The 20,885-nt window shown below is 39.5% G+C and overlaps 1 protein-coding gene across 2 annotated transcripts; it reads left to right on the forward strand.

Moving 5' to 3' along the window:
* The first annotated feature begins 2,506 nt into the window (after positions 1-2,506).
* LOC140360980 (uncharacterized) lies at positions 2,507-11,260 on the forward strand. Of its 2 annotated transcripts, XM_072446521.1 has the most exons (4): positions 2,507-2,899; positions 4,574-7,373; positions 8,859-8,933; positions 10,839-11,260. In XM_072446521.1, the coding sequence occupies exons 2-4, from the start codon at positions 4,630-4,632 to the stop codon at positions 11,053-11,055; spliced, it is 3,036 nt and encodes a 1,011-aa protein (XP_072302622.1). In that variant the 5' UTR covers positions 2,507-2,899; positions 4,574-4,629; the 3' UTR covers positions 11,056-11,260. The 2 variants fall into 2 exon arrangements, with proteins under 2 accessions (XP_072302622.1, XP_072302623.1); XM_072446522.1 differs by lacking the exon at positions 8,859-8,933.
* Positions 11,261-20,885: the final 9,625 nt, after the last annotated feature.

Below are 20,885 nucleotides of genomic sequence, written 5' to 3' on the forward strand. Positions count from 1 at the left end.
GGTTTATTAATTTGAGCTCCACCAAAGTATTATAAGGGAATTATAATTGTTGTTATCAAGCATTAAAGCACAGTAAGCATTTCTCTGTAAAGGCTTACGTAATCACCCTGAGACTCTGTGGTGATATCCTATTCACAAAGTGTGGCTCATGGTTCCCATGGGCCACAGTGATGGAATATGAGCGCAATATACTAAGCACAGCACACTCAGCAGTGCAGCCATTACAGTCAAATAGAAGTACTATTAAATATGATTAATTACCTATACGTACTACTCCATGCAGTAAACCACCAGGCTCCCCGATGCACAAACAATGAAATTCTGGAGTTGGTTCATGCAAGATTCCTTTCCTTTGCTCCACAGTGTTCTGCTTATTCTTGCAGCCCCACTTTCTATTCTGGGGTAACGATATAAAGAGGTTAATTAGTCTTTGAGCCAGACGAGACTCTAGTTAATTTAGAGCAGAAAATATTATGAGGCCCTGCAGCTGAATAATACTGAGTGACCACTTCTAGCTGTGGGCACACAACAAAAGTATGTTTATGTTTATGATATGCAATGCTGTCTACCATACTTAGTATACATGGCTAAACACTGATGAAAAAATATTGATTTCCATGGGATTTCCTCACCATGGTCCACTGTTGGCCTCAACTAATAGTGTGACAAAAGTAGAAGAAACTTGGTCAACCATGCATACAAATACTAGTATTCAAGAAAACTAATTCAAAGGTTTCAGCTTCCTGTTTATTGGTGACATTTTGAGGACTTTTAGGTATTTAGTTTTTGAATTGATAATGACAATGCAAATGTTTCACCACTCTGAGACCTATGGATAGGTTGTGTTCACATTCATTCAGATGGTTAGAAGAAATACCCAAATGTATGATCCACAAATGTTGACCTTTATTTGACCTTTATCATTATCTATTAAGGTTTGGAGGCGCACACTTGCCGTATTAATCTCATGGCTTAAAGTAATTTCAAATAACTACAATCTCATCTATGGGGTTGAATAATTGCACCAATTTCTGAATTTTGTCGATTATAACTTTGATGTATGTTTTTATTTGTTTTTTTATTTATGTATTTTTTGTCGTATGTGTGAGTCTTGCCATTAAACCTTGTATAGACCTCTGACGAAACTGGAAGTCCTGCCGCTGAAACATGTCAGGTAAAAGAGTTGTCTTATTAGAAGAAAAGTAATACTTAATTTGCCATTATAGCATTTGCATACGGACATCTGAATATCTCCTAAAAGAGATTAATAAAATATCCATCAGTTTATATGCTAATCTGTTTATCTGTGAAGACAGTAAAATTTGTGCCATTTTGTTTCTGTTTCATGTGGTTAGGCCCACTAATTACAGCGATATGAACAATAAACCAGGTCAACAAATCTGCACAGCACATTCCACCATGGAATTCTGACCTGTTCCAGCTCCATTTTAACAATAGGGATTCTGGAATTTTGTGTATCACACAAACACAATCTATTTGTCATGATTAAAATGGAATAAGAATTAGGGATTTATTACGTTATCTATGATATTGGAGGGTTTACCCAGATATCTGTATCGGTTCAATATTGAAAGTTTTGCCGATAATTGGAACCAATATTTTTTGTTTCCCAAATTCTCCCCAGTGCATCATATTTGTATTCTCAAACAGATAATAAATACAAATGGATTAATACTATAATTGCATTATTTTTTACAAAAGGAAAAGTGTATTTGTTGTCCTTGCTATAGATTTTAACATCTTAACATAAGTATTGACAAATATCTGATATCAGCCTCGGCTCAAAAAAATCCATATCTGACTTTCCCTCATAAGAATACAGAAGAACACATGTAAAAAAGCCGTCAGGGTAGTTGTAATGCATAGGTCTATAGACAATATGACATTAAGTAAATACAGAAACACATATAATAACTACATTTTTAATAGCCTTATTAAGGCTGCAAAAACAGAGACTTATTATTAACAAAGAGTTTATTCTATAAATTCAGGCTTAGTTACTAATACCTTAACTACTAGTTACACCAAGCCCGAACCATGCTTAATAAACTATTTGTTAATTATGTATCTGTTTATGCTTTGTTAAAGCTAATCAATGTTTAGTTATAATAAAGTCGTACTGCGAATACCATAAAACTGCAAGACAAAAGTTAAAACTGATAGAGCAAAAGTGGAAACGGCAGTGGTTTCTATACAGACATGTCAGCAACAAATCTACTGTCCATGATCTATAATGTATAAAGGATGAGGCACTTAAAACATTTCACTGGATTAAATGGCTCGCTCCGACTTTATTTCTCGGGAGAACAGCTTCCCATGTGCACATTACCCATGACCTACTTTTAGCGTGTGATGTAAAATTCATTGCACCTCATATAATCGCAGAGGAGTAAAGTTCTAAACTAACTAATTTTTTTGTGCTTTTTGAGGTTCGCAGTAATTCACAGACGCTCCCTAATGCGCCTGCAAGTCACTTCCTCTGTCTGCCTCACTCCGGAGCTCTCCTTCCCCACCCTGCTGTACAGTACATCAGGATGCGTGGTAGCTGGAAGGAAGGATGGAGACAGGAACACGAGGGGAAGAGAGAGAGGAAAAGAGAGAGACAGAAGTAGGAGGAGGCAAACAGGCAAGACATAGTAGGACGGGGAGTGTTGGAGGGCAGTGCACTGTAGCACACTGCTCTGTTTTTATCTAGTGAGGAGTGGACATGAAGCACGGGGACCAAAACAAGGAGAGAGGGGATACAGTGACCACACAGCACCTCCTGGATCAATACAGGATCGATCAGTTCGGCATCACAGCACTGGAAAAACAGGAGGAGCATTGCTTTGCGGAGTCGACAGCCCGGGCACCCCTGGAGTTGCACTACGCTGCTGAGGTATGAAATAAAAAAAACAAAAAAAACTCCTCACCACTTGGAGGGCACTTATGGGGAGAGTGGAAGTGATATCTGAAGCAAAAGAGGACAGGTCAGATTTAAAGCTGAGTCTGTTGGTGACAATTGAATGTAGGCAGGCACATGAATGTTTGAAAAGTGTGTGTGTTTGTGGGGACTGAAGGGGAATTTTAATTGCTTGGGGTAGTTGTCACTTTGGATTACACAGAGACTAATGACAAAGGTTGCTCGGTTAAGTTAAAAAGGCGCTGTTGATGAATTTTGTGTAAGTATTCTTGAGGACAGATAGTGCAAGGATGAAAGAGCAAGAAGAGTGCGTTTGCATGAATTTTAGGTGATTAGCACATAGCAATAATAATTCACATCCCTTCTTCCAACAGAATATTGTTATAATGGCATCCCGAATCTGAATGCTAACCCACTTTTCTGTATCAACACTCACATACAATAGTAAAACTGTCACTTCAAGGCTTACCACACATACGCGTGCACAAACAGAAAGCTCTTTACAAGTGAAATGCACACAAAGCAAGCAACTATATGCACCAGCGTGTGCATTATGGCCTGTGTCCAAGGTGAGATGAATGCAGAGGACAGCACCTACAGTCCGTGAAGCATTAACAGGAGAAAAAATAACTACAAAAATATACAGAGTTTACTGCAGGAGTTTTGCTTTGTCACTTCTAGCTCTCAAATAAATTATTCTCTATGCTGTCACACGTATGAGCGAGTACCCGAGCACAAATGTTTGAAATGCTAATACAATATAGAGCAGTTGTTTTGGCAGCACATCACTGTCTTGTTACACATATTAATGGCCTGGCGGTCAAGGGTTGTCAGACAGAGGGGAACAAGTTTGAAGACATAGAGTACATACATTTTAAATAGTGCAACCAACTATGGACGGGAGCACTGATCTGCAGCGATGAGGCTCCTTTGGCTCTTGTGTTTTTGGACAGTTGCAGCTTACTAATGGATTCAAATGCAGAACAGCAAAAAGGTTTAGGGGAAAGGGGAAAAGGGGAAAGGGAATGGTCAAATTTAGTGTACACTGTAAGAAAGACTAGCTAAGCAGGGAACATGTATGGACTCAAAAGCTATGACTTGTTTGAGTGGAATTATACGCACTTCACGACTTACTGGAAGGAGCATTTACTAGGGCTGTAGTCGACTAAAAACATTCTCGGTTGACTAAAAACATATTCTGTGATACTAATTCATCAATTAGTTGACTGAAAGGGGCAAAAGCTCTCAGACTTATTGAGTATCTGATTTAAGCCTGTATTTGTACCCAAAATGACAAGAGTTCCGGAGAACAAGCAATTACAAATATTAAAACCAAAAATTACTAGTATACAAAGTAAAAAAATGTATTTAAAAAAGCCAGATCCAACTCACAATTCCCACCCACATCTAAAAATGCCTTCTCCATTCTAAAAAAACTCTTAAATATTAGTTGACTAATTAAAACTTTGGTTGACCAACGCACTGTTGACTGAATAATTGACTAAACCACTAAGATCTAAAGTCCTAACATTAACATGAACAAAACTTTTCTTGCCGAGCTTTGATTTTTCTTTTACCGGTACTTCACTTTTCATTGTCACTTAACCTGCTCAGTGCTAAACTCAATAAGCGTGTCTCCCTTTCTCACAGATGGATCTAATGGCGTGGAAACCCTTTGGCTCTGTGGAATAATCTGACTTGGTGAGATGGGGAGACGTGCGGCCGACCTGACCACCCCTGTTTCTGTGCTGGGCGTCCCGGCTCTGGTTGGGGTGCGCGGCTGGAAGACTGTGGGGGGTGACAGGGGCGACGGCGGGGTGCTGCTGCAGGCCTGTGGTATTCAGTGCAGTGTGGGCGTTCAAACCTCCCCAGGGTTTTACAGAGGACCGACCACATGCTGCGCACAGCTACCCGAGTCGCGTCTGTCTGTGTCTTCAGAAACGTCCAACGGCTATTTCAGTGTGGAATCGGACTACAAAGAGACGTCGTCACTGCTAACGAAAAGTGACAGGGAAAAAAGGGCTATTTTAAAGCAGAAAAGTGGTGAGCCGAAGACAAAAAAAGAAGTGACTTTCAAAACAGTTGAACCCTGCAAGGATGTGCCCTCGAGTTGGAGGAGCGGGACTTATTGCTATGCCAGGGCAATCAAGACCAACCGGCAATTGGCCGGGAACCCTGCCAACGTCACCCCTAAATTAAAATCTATTAGCCGGTATGCTAACGGCAGTGTGGTTGACTCGGAGGCAATGGGTGGAATCAGCATTGATAATGGCGAATCAGAGCTGGTCTCGGGTGGAATGGACCTAAACAGACAAGGTCATTATGCAGAGCAGCCCGGGATAATGGCAGCGCTATCTGCAACTCGACCTTTTCCACACAAAATATACAGCCATTGTGGAGGGCGACAGCCAGATAGCGATGCGACTCTGGTCTGCTCAGGGAAGACAGCACATGACGCAAAGACACAGAATTTAAGATGTTCGCCTATTGTCAATCCACAAATATTGTATTCGACTGAAGATAGGAAGGACAGAAACATACCACACCCAGCATGTCCCGTGCATTCTCTTCACAGAAGCTATCACACCAACTTAAGCTCACATCAGGCCAGCGTCCCTCCTTCAAATACTCTTTTAAATTCAAGATCCGTCACTGTTACTAAAGCGACAATTGAAACAAAGCAATGTGGAACAATTCCCAGACCAACTAGTCTTCCGTTGACCCCGCTCATGGCTACAGCAACAAAAAGCAACAACCCACAAGTGAACACACAGTTTAAAACTTTACAACCAAACAGGCCTCCCACAAAACACCATGCCACATCTGAGACTTCTAATCTGCAAAAATATGTACAGATAAATGCATGCCTTTCAAACGGTGTGTCAGTAACAGAGAACTGTAAAGAAGACCAAAAGGAAAATACAAGTAATAATATAGCTAATCCAAAACTGGGGAAGGAATCGTGTGAAACCCCCAAGCGACACTCAGCTGCACGTTTAATAAAAAGTAGCATTACAGAAAAGACCAGTGCAACAGACGCGTGTGATAAATCAGACACGATGTCCTCCAAAGAAAATTGTCACAGTACATCGCAGGACACAGCACAAGAACTTACAACCTTAAAATTTTCAAGCAAGTCCGCCAGTCTAACTTCTACTGACAGTGGTGTAAACGCAGAGGCAAAGTTATCATGCCCCGCTGCACTTACTAACACACTGTGTACTGATGCAAGCTCCAAATCCTTTTGTACTAAAAAAGTCACGAACGATTCTGAAACTTTCTCCAAACTTGATTCGTCAGCACGTGTCAGCTCCTGCGTAAAAACGTCCAAAAGTACAGTTAATTCCACTGTTACATGCAACACCTTGTCAAACCTGGTTCAGTGTCCATCCCAAAATGTTTCTCATTTGGCACCATCGAAACTCCAGAGTCCAATTTGCACATATATATCTGCGGCACAAAATGAAGAGTTTGAACGTAAGACAAAAAATGAGGAAACTGACAAACTATCAACTCAAGATAGTACAAAACTGGTGCAAAGAAATGTTGATGAAGTAGATTCAAATATGTCAGAACCCACAATTCACAAAACAGCCACGTTATCAAATGTAAAAAATGTGATAGATGAGCGCAAATGTAATGGTAATTTAGTTCAAGAATCAGTTCTGAGGCAAAGAGGAGACAGAGAAAGCTCAGGCGACTCACAGGTCGGTAACCTTCAGAATTATATTTCCTTAATTAAATCAAGCTGTTCTTATCCGCAGGGTTGCATCAACACTAAACAGTGGCTTAAATATTATCAAGAACATGCAGAACTCGAAGGACAAAGCTCTACAAGCCCGCAGATAACAGATGCACAGAGAGATCCAAAAACTCAACAGTTTGCCTCGGGCGTAGCTGCTGTAGATAAAGATATTAGTTTTGAATCTGGCACAAACGACGACGCACGCAGTTCTCCACAAAACAATATAAGTGCAATAACAAATCAAAGAAACAGCTCAATTTCTTGCTCGCTCTCGCACTTAAGTCAGGGTTACACTTTCGCAGCACCCGCTTCATTCCACGGCACAACAGAGCGGTCACACGAGGACTTCAGACGCACTTCCACATTGTCATCGCCAACAATACGCCACACGGCAGCTCTCCCCCGCCTCCAACCCGGGCCGGCTGAGGAGATAGCGCTAGAGGATTCACGGTTAAGCCCCCCTCCTCCTCCTCCTCCTCCTCCACTGGCCCCCCAGCAGCGCTCAGAGGTGGTGGAGGGTCTGGCGCACGCTCACCCGGTCAGGGCGTCGGGGCTATTGCCGGCCTCCCCCCGCAGCGGTGGGTCGGAAGCACTGCAGCAGAGACTGGAGAGTGTGGAGGCCAGCCTGGCAGCCAACAAGGACCGGATTACCACGCTGCTCAACATCATCCATGACCTGGAGACGAGCCACGCGCCCACCTCCGGGTACGAGCCTGTGTGTGTTAGAGAGAGCAGAAAGGTGCACATGGAATACAGAACATACACTCTAGGGAGGTAACGGTATTGTAACTATTAGGGCTGCAAAAAGTAGGCAATTCATCGTGACAAGTCGATTTGGACTATACAGGCTTTAAAACACATAAGAAAATTGAATTCAAATGTCAAAAGATCATCACAAACACAATTTATTTGAAAATATTCTCTATTTAGAAGCCTTCAGTAACCTCATTTATACCTTTTTTGTGGTTTCTATTAAAATACTAATAAGTATTTAATGTAATTACTAGTCGACTAATTGAAAACAAAAAACACGATAATAATTGTTAGTTGCAGCCCTAGTAAATATTAAAGTTATTGCTGACTAAAAGATTTAGTGATAAAACAGGGAGTTACATTTACCATGATGCTTTGCTTTGTTTGAGACAGTGCAACATGAAGAAATGTGTGTTCAAGTATTGCAATCCTCCTCGCTTTTTGGTCAAAGCAGAAATATTGTGAAAATTCCAGGCTACCAGAGGCTGGATTTATGTGACAAGAATTTACACCCTCAAATAAAAAAACTACAGAAAATATGTTACACTGCGTCACAGTTAAATTAAACCCCAGCCGTAAAAGTCCAGCAGAGTGCCACAAATCACAAAAAGCTACAAAACGGTGTATTTGAACAGCCACGTTTTAACACATTTCTGCACAAAGAAATCCAAACTAAAAAGCTGGGATCATTTGTTGTCTATCAATTTGAATACCGACAGCAGCTGTGAAAATATTCAGCAAATTCAAGGCAGAATTATCAAGAATACATAAGTTTCTTACACAGCAATAACCAAGACTAATAAAGAAATCCCTACCATTGCTTTTACTTTTCTCCCCGCCCAAAGCATTTGCACAAAAACATAATCTTTCACAATGTACCCTACCTTCAGTAAAATCCAGAATTATAGTAAATTAAGTTAGATAAATTACGTTAAAGCTGCTCTGCTGTGCTCATTGTGACCTGCATTTATCTTGCACAACCAATCTGCTGTCAAAGTTAAACAGTGAACCCAAATGTCTGCGTGTATACATCACCATGCTCTTGAAACATATTTCTCATTGAATCTGAGAGGACAAGTTTGCAAACACATCAGCTGTTGCGGGTGGGCAGACAGGAACTGAGTGGGCACTTGAAGAGAGAGGGCATGTCGGACACAGTTTTATTTAGCTGTAAAAGTCTTGTGGGACAAATAACAGGAATTAACACGGCCTTCTGGCAATGTGTCCGTGTCAATCAAGCTCATCCACTGTACTCGGCCTAATCAGATGTGAAAGTCTGAGAAGCAGCTCCTAATAAGCCACTGATGCCCCGACTTAATGCATGCTCTCATTACTGCCCACAAGAGTCATTTACAGACAGGACGGAGGGGGAGTTTAGGCCATTTCTGAAGGTCATTTAGTCTGATAGATTTTTCTTTTTATTATTATTTATTTCAGCCAATCCAGCACCAAAACTGGACAAGATCTGAAAAATTGCAAGATCTGCCAGAAAACGGCATGCATTGTGTACAGGTATGGCACACGCCTGATTCAAGATTAGCTTCTGTGGTTAACGCACTGCAGTCTGTTCCTCGATGCAAAAACATGCATGTATGACTAGGGCTGATCGATTAGAATCAAAACATATCCAACACTATCTAAAATCATTATGCATTTGGTCAGCTTGCTCATTCAATATATAAGCTTTGGAAACAACACTCTGCACCGGAAGATGTTTCATTATAATTCCATTTAATCATTTTATGTGCATAGCATGATATGGGAAATTGAAAGGTTGTTTTCTCCAAATGCATTTTCTCCCATATGTATATGAATATCAACCCTTCAAGTTGCAGCAGTACAAATGCCAAACTTTACGATAATGAACTTTTTGAATGATTGTACATAATACCAGTCATTTGTTCATATCAAATTTTAAGCCTGAAAAAAGGTGGTGACATTTGAATTTTTAGGACAACATGAAATAAGATTCCAAAATCCCCTAAATAAATTTGTTGTATATTATAATGTTAACAGAATGCAGCAAGCAATTTAAACCTGGATCTATATGTACCAAATATGTAATACATATGTGTCTTGGCCATTTTTATACATAAAAGGCCCTATTTATACATGAAAACATTACATGATGAAAAACTTAATATATTTTCTTACATTTATGTGAGGAAACAAAACTTTTTGTCAAGTTTCAAATTTATAATTCTAATTTCTTAAACCAGATCAACACAATCCCATTTTTCATATACATTGCTGAATGAGTTGAAGCCATGACTCCACCAACCGGGGTATGAGCAGAAAAATGAAATCTGTTATTACTCACATTGGATTTGGCATTTGTGTGTTTACTGACTAGATACAAACATTAAAGCTACTAAAAATGCATTTCAATTATAGTTTGTTGCTGACTTGGTAGACCAAAAATGCAGATAATAAATGATGAAGCATTATACGGTGGAGGTATATCAACGTGTGAATAAAATGACCATGTTCACTTTAACCTAATGTGCTTGAGATAGACATTTCAGGACTGGACCACTTTGCCAAGTTGCCAAAGCAGTTCTTCTGTGAATTAATGACTTTGTAGAATGGGCGGCTTCCCAAAACTGAAGCTCTGAAGCCCTCATTTGTTTCTTGCTGAGGATACACAGTGCGATTACATTTTCTTCTGGTGAATAAGCTATCAATCTTTTACGATGCAAACATTTTGACAGTTTAAGTGCTTACTGTATGTGCCACAAAGTGTTGATGGATGTGCATTTATCAAGAATATCAACAAACAACTTCTTGGCACAAGATGTTGTTTAAAATGTGAAATCCATACAAAAGTTGCATGTCTTATAGATTTTCTCCTGATATGAACTGCCCCACTTGTGTTGAATATGCAGCGTACGAAACCCGCAGCTAACTTTGCACCCATGAGCTTAGACATTGCATCAGGTGACAGCAGAACAACGAAACCCTCGACAATTGAGCCACAAATGAGGCTTAGGACGGCTGAGGAATCGAAACGTCTCTTGATTTAGGGAGAAATCACCCTGCGCGCTACGAAGCACAAACGTGTCTACTTATCTTGAAATATTCCAAACGTCTATTGTGATCGTCTTATTTTCAAAAAGTATCTTAGCATGACAAAAAGGGTTTGCATAACGTGCCATGGCACCTGGTCCTGAAAGGCCACTTATAAGATAAGGCTAGAGAGGAGAGCACATTCACAAAACTGCAGGAGGACAAGCACCAGTAACACTTTGAATTTCTGACAGCAAAGTTAACCGCATCCATTTACTACAGAGCCATGCAGCATCTAAGAGTTCATTTGCATTTGGTGGGGGTTGAATTTTACACCCTGTGCATGATTTGACATTTGGTTTTGAATTACTGTGTATGTGTGTGTGTGTGTGTGTGTGTGTGTGTGTCCAGTGTGGAGTACGACTTCAGGCAACAGGAAAGACGCTTCATGGAGGTTCTGAATCATGCAGCAACCGGAAAGAATGCCTTTTCCACGCATTCGCCTCAGACTGTCAACTTCAGCCTCCTCAGAGACGGCATCATTAAGAACCTGAGTGTATCAAAGATGAAACGTAAAAAGCTGTGCAAAACACTTTTTAAATGGCTGCCCAGGAAAAAGCAGGTCTGAGCCTCACCACCAAATCCACTGTAATGTACTGATGCATCTCCCAAAAAGTATTAAGATTATGCATATAATAGTGATCACTTTCCCCAATGCAAAAATGCACTTTTAACACCACTATTACAGAACAGCATTCAAATGTTTCCACGGTAATTTAAATCCTTATTAAATCCTACCATACCTTTTCTCTCCACGTGCATCACCCGTCACCGTTTCAGAGAGCATTGGCGTTATGAAGCTGGTTTATTTCTTTCTTCCACCATGACAACTTTGAGGATTATTTTCTTTTGCGTAAATCGTCTCTAAAAGCATGAAACTGAATCATAATTTACACAAAATCAATAAAAGACAATTTCCTCTCGCTAAACTTGTACTTCTCATCATTTACTTGTGCTGAGACTTAAACATTGATATCAAAGCTATTATCTAGAACAAATGGACCGACTCCCAGTTTATTATGAAGGCGTATGTATACAACATGCAGTAAATGTAAGTTGTCATGGGATACGACAGTGTTAAGCATAAATGTCAGACTTTTTGAGATGCACTTTTGCTCTGTATATTCTATACATTTTGTACTGAACACAGTGTTGTCTATGTCTGTATATTAACACTTTTGTGCACTTTATACCTTTCAACTCCTTCAAGCTCGTCTTACTAATGCTTCCTCTAAACCTGCTTTTTGCAATTTTGGAAATGTAAAATAAACTGAATTGACAAACTGTGATTCATCGTCAAATCCCTTCTTTTCCGTCGCTGCATGGTTCCATCCAAGGCCGATACTCAACACTACAGAAATCCCCTCTGACAAACAGTAATGGCGCTGCATCTGTTTTTCTGTCACACACCTGCCAAGGAGAAGGGAAAAATAGAGAAACATTCATTATGCCTTTGTCAATTGTGCCGGTGGTCTCAAAATCCCCAAACAATCTGAAGTCTCTAAGTGAAGTTCGTAAAAGCTTGAGGGCGAAATAATGACATGACAAAAGACTACAATGACGCGAGAGCGCGAGCTGATATTGTGGTGTGCCAATGGTATGAAACCAAACAGAAACGATTAACAAAGATTGAAGGAGTAAAAATACTTTGGTTCATTTGTTTTGTACAGTTATAATTGACATTGGACTGACTATCAAACAAAGCTAAAAGCTGCTTATCAGCAACGGGTTGTATTTCTAAATTCCTTTCAACTGCTACTTTTGAATGGAAGTTCGTAGTTCTAAAAATAAATAAATCAAAAAGTAGCCACATTGAGGATTAGCAATGCATTTTATCCAGTCAATAGTCCTGCAAATTGAGTTGTTAAGTTGAATTATCATTCATTTAAAAATACCTAAACACAGTGTTTATGATAATACATACACAGAACATTGCATATTCAGTACAACAGTTCTCAAAGTAACCAAGGCTACAATAGTGCCAATAACTTAAGTTACAATTCTATAAGAATATCTTGTTTAGTGTGAATACGTAATAAATGAAAACTTTTGGAGAGGCATTTCTGCTCTGTCTGCAGACTCTCCCTGACTTTGTACAAAAATCTGTTTAATTGATGCACAGTATCTCACTTATGTAATCACAAAAACAGTGTGTGTTAGAAAGGTCTTAACTATATTGCTAAAGGCACATAGTGGGTGAGAATTAACGGATCATTGCAAGCCAGTCTATTTCACAACACAAATGAGCCCTAATCGCCTGCTGTAGTCACAGCGCAGACCATTTAACTCAACGGTTTCTCCAATTAAATAAAAAGTGTTTTTTTAACTGGTTAGTCTACTTCGCCAAAGACACATTCAAACAACGATTCTAAGTTTTAAGGTTTAAATGGTATGAAAAACAGCAGACCTTTATGTAACCAGCAAAGTCCCACTGGGATTCAGAATCTCTTTTTCAGGGAGTCCTGCCCCAGAGGGGAGGAGCCTATTGTACATGTTTGTAGTGGTAGAGGAAGTCTACTCAGACACAGGCAGAACATGCAAACTCCACACAGAAAGGCACCGTGAGTCAAACACAGGATATATTGGCTGTGATGTGACAAGATTTGAAAAGTTGAAAAGATGAATTATAGTTGAAATATTGCAATGGTAATAGCATGTAGTGTCAACTTCGGAATGAGATGAAAACTTATTAATTCTAAAATTCTAAAACTAATTCTAAAAATATGAACATTTATGATTTTCCTACTTGGGAAGAGAAGTATCTCTCAAAGCAACCCCATTTTACTTGCTACTCAGTCCAAATAAATTGACATGTCAGTCTGCGTGAAGCTTGTCTTGAGTTGTGTGTAAGGTGAAGAGACCAGCAGCAGTGACAGCACAGTCAAGAGCTACACCTCAGCTCATTGCCGCCGTAAGCCTATTTCAGCTCATTATTTTGGTTCACTGGTCCGTCTGGTTCGGGTCCAGTAACCTTTAGCAGGCCCAGCAATAAAATCCTATATGGTCAGCTGCCAATGTACAAGCAAAACCGAAAGTCATGCAGCAGTCACGGTGTGTCCTAATGCAGTAAACAAAACCTACCCCAAAAGAATATAAATGGTGCAGTGTGCATGATGTTAGCATCTCTACACATCGTTTGTATGTGGGACAAGTAATCCATGCCTGCCTAAACCTGTAACATGAATACTAATCATTCAAGAGCGGGCTGTCAATTTTAACAACCGTACAAAGAATGTTACTCTGCCCAAGGGGACGTCCAAGTGCCAGTCACTTCGTTTAGAAAATTAAAATGAGTGCTCAGCTTTTAGAGGTCAAAAACATCCTGGATCTACTTTTGTCCCAAAAATGCAGCACAGGGCTTCCATCTGCTGGATCTTAAAGATTAGCTGATGCATGCTAGGTTTGGATTATGTAAATGGTAAGATGTGGGATTTTCATAAGAAATGTATGATTCTGTACAAGAATACAATACCTTCAATGCAGTGAAGAAGGCTATGAAATATTAAACCTCCCAACTATATGGGGTGGGACAAATTGTATATTATTTTTATGTCGCAGGCCTCATGGGAGACCACTTAAACTTCACTCTTGTGGAATCGTGCTGAACAGACAAGTATTTGAACATTTAATGCAAATTGGCACTTTTTAAACTAGAATTACATTCCATAATGAATTCTTTTAAATCTAACTCTGAGTCAGCGTACAAAGCACATTTTTAACTTTCGTCTTGTGTCACAGTCTAACAGCTTCTCATATCCATTATCACTTTATATGATTACAGAGTTTTGTCCTATAGAGCTGCCCTGACATTGTCACCATAATCATCTTTAGCACTATAAAATGGAGAAACCTCACACTCACACCCAACGTGTTAATCGCTCTATTAAGGTCAAGCTGTTAAATTGTAATAATAAGCAACAGTCACAGACAAGAAAGTCTATGTAATGTTTAATGATAAAACTTGACAAGCAAAACTGACTTTTTCAATGTTTACGCTGTCATCTATTATGCATGACATTAAATTATTCATGATGGCTGACTGTTTGTAAAACCTTTTCTGCTCTTCAATCACTGCATATTAACACTACATGGTTATTCTTAATGAGAGGGATTTGTTTCTAAGCCAGTCTCACACAAGAAAGTGCAAAGTAATATGCATCGCAATCTACACCCAGAGGACAGGTCTGATATTGCCCGAATGAGTGAGGGTTGTGCGCAGGTCGTTTCAGTGGAACGTTACCATGGGCATCGCACTGTACTGTAATGTAAGTCTGTGTCCTGTTCTCAGTGCAAGAACGATGGACAGAACTTCGAGTTTACCCAGTTTTCAGGCACTGGATGTGATAAAACATGAAATTCAATACTATGCTCTCCCAATTAAGAAAATAATCTTGATTCAAACAAATGATTTACTACGAGGTATTATCTATATTGACACCAGAAAATGCCTCACTGCCTTCTGCATGTTACCAGACGAGATGGAAGTGGTGTTGCCTAAAATGTTGGAGTTGATTCTGCACTGCACATATCACTAGTCAAACTAGTTAAACCCTAAATTATATCATCAGTTATAATGTATTGATATGGTGTTGCATGAATAAAGATGTCAGTTAACAGGGTGTGTTCTATGTGCTCATAAAGAAACAAGACTACTGGATCCTCTTTCACATGACAAATAATTGCAGAGTCTGAGGTGACTGCTGAATGTGTCCCTTGATGCAATCATGTGAATTGTTTTGACGTTGGCCTGCTGAAACAGCACTTTGAAGTAAATGGTTGAATAAACAATTTAAAGTGTTTGCCTTCACACTACTGCATATATACAACCCTCGAAAGCACTTTCCACGTGGAAACCACATTGTAAATTATGCAGATGATTTTATTCCCAGACCAATTTTCAGTTAACATTAAATGCTGTTGATAGATGCTATTTCAGCTCTAAACACACTAAACTGTACTTCTCCCTTATACATTCCTCTGCTCCATTTCTGGCCTTGCTGCTGTTAGTTGATTCACAGATGCAGCTAAATGAGTCACAATGACGTGGAGACTTAATGCTGGTGCTCCTTGGGGACAAACATGGGTGGAAAAGGGCAGAGAGACTTATGCCCTTGCTCCTTGTCCTGCAGTGAAGTGTCCTCCAGAGCAGGTTTAGACCCACTAATCCACTGAGATGAGGGAGATAGGCCTCCTCCTGAACAGAAATGCAATATGTCAGTGAAAATGAAGGAGAGAATCGTGTGTGTGTGTGTGTGTGTGTATGTGTGTGTGTGTGTGTGTGTGTGTGTATGTGTGTGTGTGTGTGTGTGTATGTGTGTGTGTGTGTGTGTGTGTGTGTGTGTGCGTGTGTGTGTGTGCGTGTGTGTGTGTGTAGGTGTGTGTGCGCGTGTAGGTGTGTGTGTGTGCGTGCGTGCGTGCGTGTGTGCGTGCGTGTGTAGGTGTGTGTGTAGGTGTGTGTGTAGGTGTGTGTGTAGGTGTGTGTGCGTGCGTGTGTGTGTAGGTGTGTGTGTGCGTGTAGGTGTGTGTGTGTGCGAGCGTGTGTGCGTGCGTGTGTGTAGGTGTGTGTGTGTGTGTAGGTGTGTGTGTGTGTAGGTGTGTGTGTAGGTGTGTGTGCGTGTGTGTGTAGGTGTGTGTGTGTGGGAGCGTGTGTGCATGCGTGTGTGTAGGTGTGTGTGTGTGTGTGTGTAGGTGTGTGTGTGTGTAGGTGTGTGTGGGCGTGTGTGTGTGTGTGTAGGTGTGTGTGTGTGTGTAGGTGTGTGTGTGTGTAGGTGTGTGTGGGCGTGTGTGTGTGTGCATGCGTGCATGTGTGTGTGTGTGTGTGTGTGTGTGTGTGTGTGTGTGTGTGTGTGTGCGTGCGTGCGCGTGTGTGAGTGTGTGTGTGTGTGCGTGCGTGCATGTGTGTGTGTGTGTGTGTGTGTGCGTGCGTGTCTTAAGGCTCTGCACCTCGGCTGTTGTGTTGTCCACATTTCAACATATAGAGAAGAGCTTTGACATTGTAGTTAAATATAATTTCTTAAGGATTTGATCTAACGCTCGATACTGAAAAGTCATATTGAAACTGTGATATACTTTTTATGAGCTGGCTCTAAATCATTTAACATAAAAGGTGAGTAGATGATTAATGGAGACCCCAAAAAAATGCTATCAGAAGAGCGTCCGTTGTTTTGTATAATTTGTGTCGCTGGCTTTCAGATAACCTCACAATCTTATTCAATCATAAATCATAAATAGACTTCCAGTCTCCCTTAAGTCCAAGTCCTTAAGGTACAATTTATTATCTCCTTGTAAACACAATTGCTTCCTCCCACTGGACACGGGGATGCTATAACTCTTGCTGCTAAAGTTTCTGTTGGGAGTATTTATTGAAAGTTTCCCATAGTCAATTCTGAGCTTCATCTATATCAGTCATCTTGTGTTTATAGGGGACACGGGTTGTTTAAACCTTTCCCAGCAAATATAAGCCTCAAGTGATCCCACGGGCAGCTAACAAAATAAGGTGAACAATCCATCATATTTGTCATGTTAAATGTGTTAATTGGACTATGAACATTTTCTGGTGAAATATAGCAGGAGCAGTTTTTGCCGTCACAGCTGCAAGACTGTACGGTAAAGATAGAAAGATCAATAAGATGGGGATAGGAATTGCCCAATACAACCAAACAACACTCAAGTATTCATATGATCTATTTTGTCAAATATTACCAAAAATAAAACCATGTACTGCCAGAAGGAGCCTGTGTTGTACCCACATTACACTTTGAAAACCATTGCTCCATCAGTGAGCATTTGAAAATAGAATAACGTTTTTCCCCCTTTCCTTTATTTCATTTGGACAACAGCTTTGATGATGGAAGAAAGCGTGTATGTGACTGTGAACTGGGTCAGACGAGATGCCCTTTAATACAGGAGAAAACGCTTGTTAGTGAGCGCCATCACTTCAGGTTCTCTCTGAGTGAAGGAGGATGACAACACGGCCCTGATGGCTCTTATTGTTTACTATGGGAAACTCACTTTGTTGTTATTTTTTCATATGCAGCTGCAGATTAGAAGTACTAAGATGCAGCTGGAGACTTTGCAATTCAAATAAGTGAACTGTCAAGGATAGTTTTGATAAAAGTAAGGTAGAGGAAGTCTATTGAATTCATCATCCTCATTGTTATACTTTCAAAATACCTATGTTAAATGCTAAATAACTATTAATGTGAAATTAAGAAAATCATTAAGACTTCAAGCATCTTAACTCCAGATGTATGTAAAATATTTTATTATCTTTAATATTATGTTATCATATTTCATAACTTAGGTCACACTGGTCTTAACTTTCAGTTAAACATTGAAGAGCTAACTGTACAAGCTAGCATCTGAATAATGGTTAACACGACACTCAGGGCATCTTATCACTGGAACATTTAGAGCAACAATTGGGGATTTTAAATGATTGATTAGTAAACAGTGATTGTGGTACTTTTAGAGGAGAGAACGGTTGTTTTGTGTGTGTTTGTGTGTTTACCCACCTCTCCTTTTCTTTAGCTCTTCGTTGGTCCAGACTCATGTTGTCCACCAGAGGGAGCCAAAGGACCTTTTCTTTCTTTCTTTTAGAACTATTACAGCAAATCTGTTTATCTTCCCGCTGGAGCCTCCAACGAAGAAACCTACTAAAAATAATAGTGTTGAAGGAAACATAATTATAATGCATGGATAGTTAAAGCTTTATATATCTGAATCCGACACAATGACTTGAACATACTGTACATCCTGTAGGACTTGTGTATCTGATCTACAGTTGTGTTCCTGCCTTTGTTCCATTTCGTTCTAACTTATGCTTTTTTTATTTCCACTTCCATAGGCCTACTCATGAACTCATTTTGCTGTGTTATTGTTTGATCTCCTGAAACCTCTTGAACAATGATGTCCACTTTAACTGTTAACCGTTCACATGGGGCAGTAACAGGGAACAAACTGGGGAAATCTAATAAATAGTGTTACGTAGCTACATGACTGAAGTTAAATTTGAAATAAGTTATACCTGTGTATCTTTCCTGCTGTACTTATATCGTGCAACATGTTCCGTGTGTTTCGGTGAAAAGAGGAGGAGACACAGAACTCTGCACCGGAGCCACAGGAGGAAAGTCACACAGAAACTGGACATACAAGTGTTTGGACGCTGCAGTGTCCGGGCTCTAAGGACTTTTATAAACCATGAGAGGTATGCACTGCAAAGCATTCAGTATAATATCCTTAGCATACAGTATGTGCACTTATATGTTTGCTGTTTGTCATGGTAGGCTCTAGATTTTACTTCAATACTTGTTTAGACTTTTAGGCAGATAGCATTTTGTGACTATCTTAGAGGCAGTTAATGTTAAAAATGTATAATAGTCTATCTATTGTAATTATATAATATATACATTACCGTATATACATTATTAGTATGTAGCATTTAGTGACGATCAAATGGTTCATTACAGCAATTATGAGGCAGCAATTTGGTTCCTCAAAAATTATATTTAGTCCTGATAGAGTTAAAAATAATTTCCTGGTTAATGCCATTGAAAGGGACAACATGAGGGCACCAAGGATACAAATCATGTTGTTTCCAGGATATATTATTCATGTGAGTCAAACATTGGCTTATCCATGATCCATTGATGAGAGCGAGGCCTGAGCCTCTTTGGGTTTCATTGTACCTCAGCTGGATGCGACCACAGACAATACATTTGAACCAAAACCACTTATTTGATTACCGGTATTAAAAAACAAACTGGTTATTGATATAAAAGAGGTTTTATCTCCAAACAAAGCAAGGATTACATCAAACTGACACAGGAAACATGTACATTTAGTGTTTCAGATGCAAATGACTTAATCAATATGTCCTCAAGCTGCATTACTTAAGCTTTATCAAGGACAAATGTAATTAAAAAAAATAAATATATATATATATATATATATATATATATATTTCCTACAATAATAAGATAATTGATTTATCAAAACAATAATTGCTAGATTATTTGAATAGCAAAATTATTATTAATTGCACCTTTTCATATTACAGGGCAAAACAGTATAAACACATCAAGGATGAAATCATTTTCAGGAGATACAGGACAATAAATTATGCATAATGTTAGCCAGCATATTGTGTTTCACGAGACGCTGTGATGGCACAATGAAATTAAGTTGTGTTTTATCCGCGCAGACCTTTAGGGAGGATTATTGAAATGTCTATGTCTCTAAGTGATGCAGGCTCAGAAAGCTCCATCCACAGTGAAAACCCAGCGTCACTATAAACTATCTCTAGTGACGTGTGGTGAAGAATTATTATCTTATAATACAGTTCAGTTTATAATATTTACTGACTGCGCTACCGTATGTTACAGGAGTGCAAACTAAAATGGATAAATTAAAATAGATATTACACTGCATCTATACATCCTGAACATTTTAGTTGATGGATTCTAAAATGTTCCTTGCTATAAAGCTGAAAGTACTTGCTATGTCTTGTTACCTGAGTGTAATCGTAGTATCACATGAACCTGTGCTAACTTTGATCCAACATAACCATGCTTTATACTGATACGTCCATCCTTATCACACAGGAGGGTGAACACACACACACACACACACACAACACACACACATGCACACACACAACACACACACACAACACATGCACACACACACACACACACACATACAGACACACACACACACGCACACACACACACACACACACACACACATGCACACACACACACACACATACAGACACACACACACACGCACACACACACACACACACACACACACACACACACAACACACACATGCACACACACACATGCACACACACACACACACACACACACACATGGTGAAGTTAGTTTATTACTATGTATATTATAAAATATGATTAAAAATGATGCTTGAGATGTTATGGCTCACTTGTGTTTGGATTAGATCAGTATATTTACATGGTTAGGAAGGATGTGTGTATTATGTTCATGCATTTTTAAAACATCAAGATTGTCCTATCTATCAAAGACTTCTAAATGTGAAACAATATATCTATATTCTGTCTACCTTGTATGAAATTAGAACTTTTTTACGATTAGCTACAGATACTATTGTTAAATGTAATATTATTATGTTGTTTTGAGTCTCTTGTCCAGTCCGGTCACTGTTAACTTTAATAAAGGACATGTCCTGTTGACATAAGCCGTGTTACCTATAAATTCTTTCCTCACCAAGGATTGAGTTGCACAGCCTCAGTCATATTGTAAAGGTCATATTGTAAAACTGTACTCATACTCATAGAGTATGAGGGTCAAAAGCTTCTCAAGGGAAACCACATCCAGGTCAAAATGGGTTTTATAACTGCACAATGCATCACAG

The sequence above is a fragment of the Eucyclogobius newberryi genome, unplaced genomic scaffold, assembly GCF_026437365.1.
Source record: "Eucyclogobius newberryi isolate DKJ021-1_F unplaced genomic scaffold, fEucNew1.0.hap1 SCAF_15, whole genome shotgun sequence".
In the NCBI taxonomy this organism is placed as follows: domain Eukaryota; kingdom Metazoa; phylum Chordata; class Actinopteri; order Gobiiformes; family Gobiidae; genus Eucyclogobius; species Eucyclogobius newberryi.

Excerpts from the sequence above, each read along its gene's own strand:
- LOC140360980 (XM_072446521.1), top strand. The coding sequence starts at position 4,630 with ATGGGGAGACGTGCGGCCGACCTGACCACCCCTGTTTCTGTGCTGGGC. Across the intron at positions 7,374-8,858 it reads AGCCACGCGCCCACCTCCGG|CCAATCCAGCACCAAAACTG; the intron begins GTACGAGCCTGT and ends TATTTATTTCAG. Across the intron at positions 8,934-10,838 it reads ACGGCATGCATTGTGTACAG|TGTGGAGTACGACTTCAGGC; the intron begins GTATGGCACACG and ends GTGTGTGTCCAG.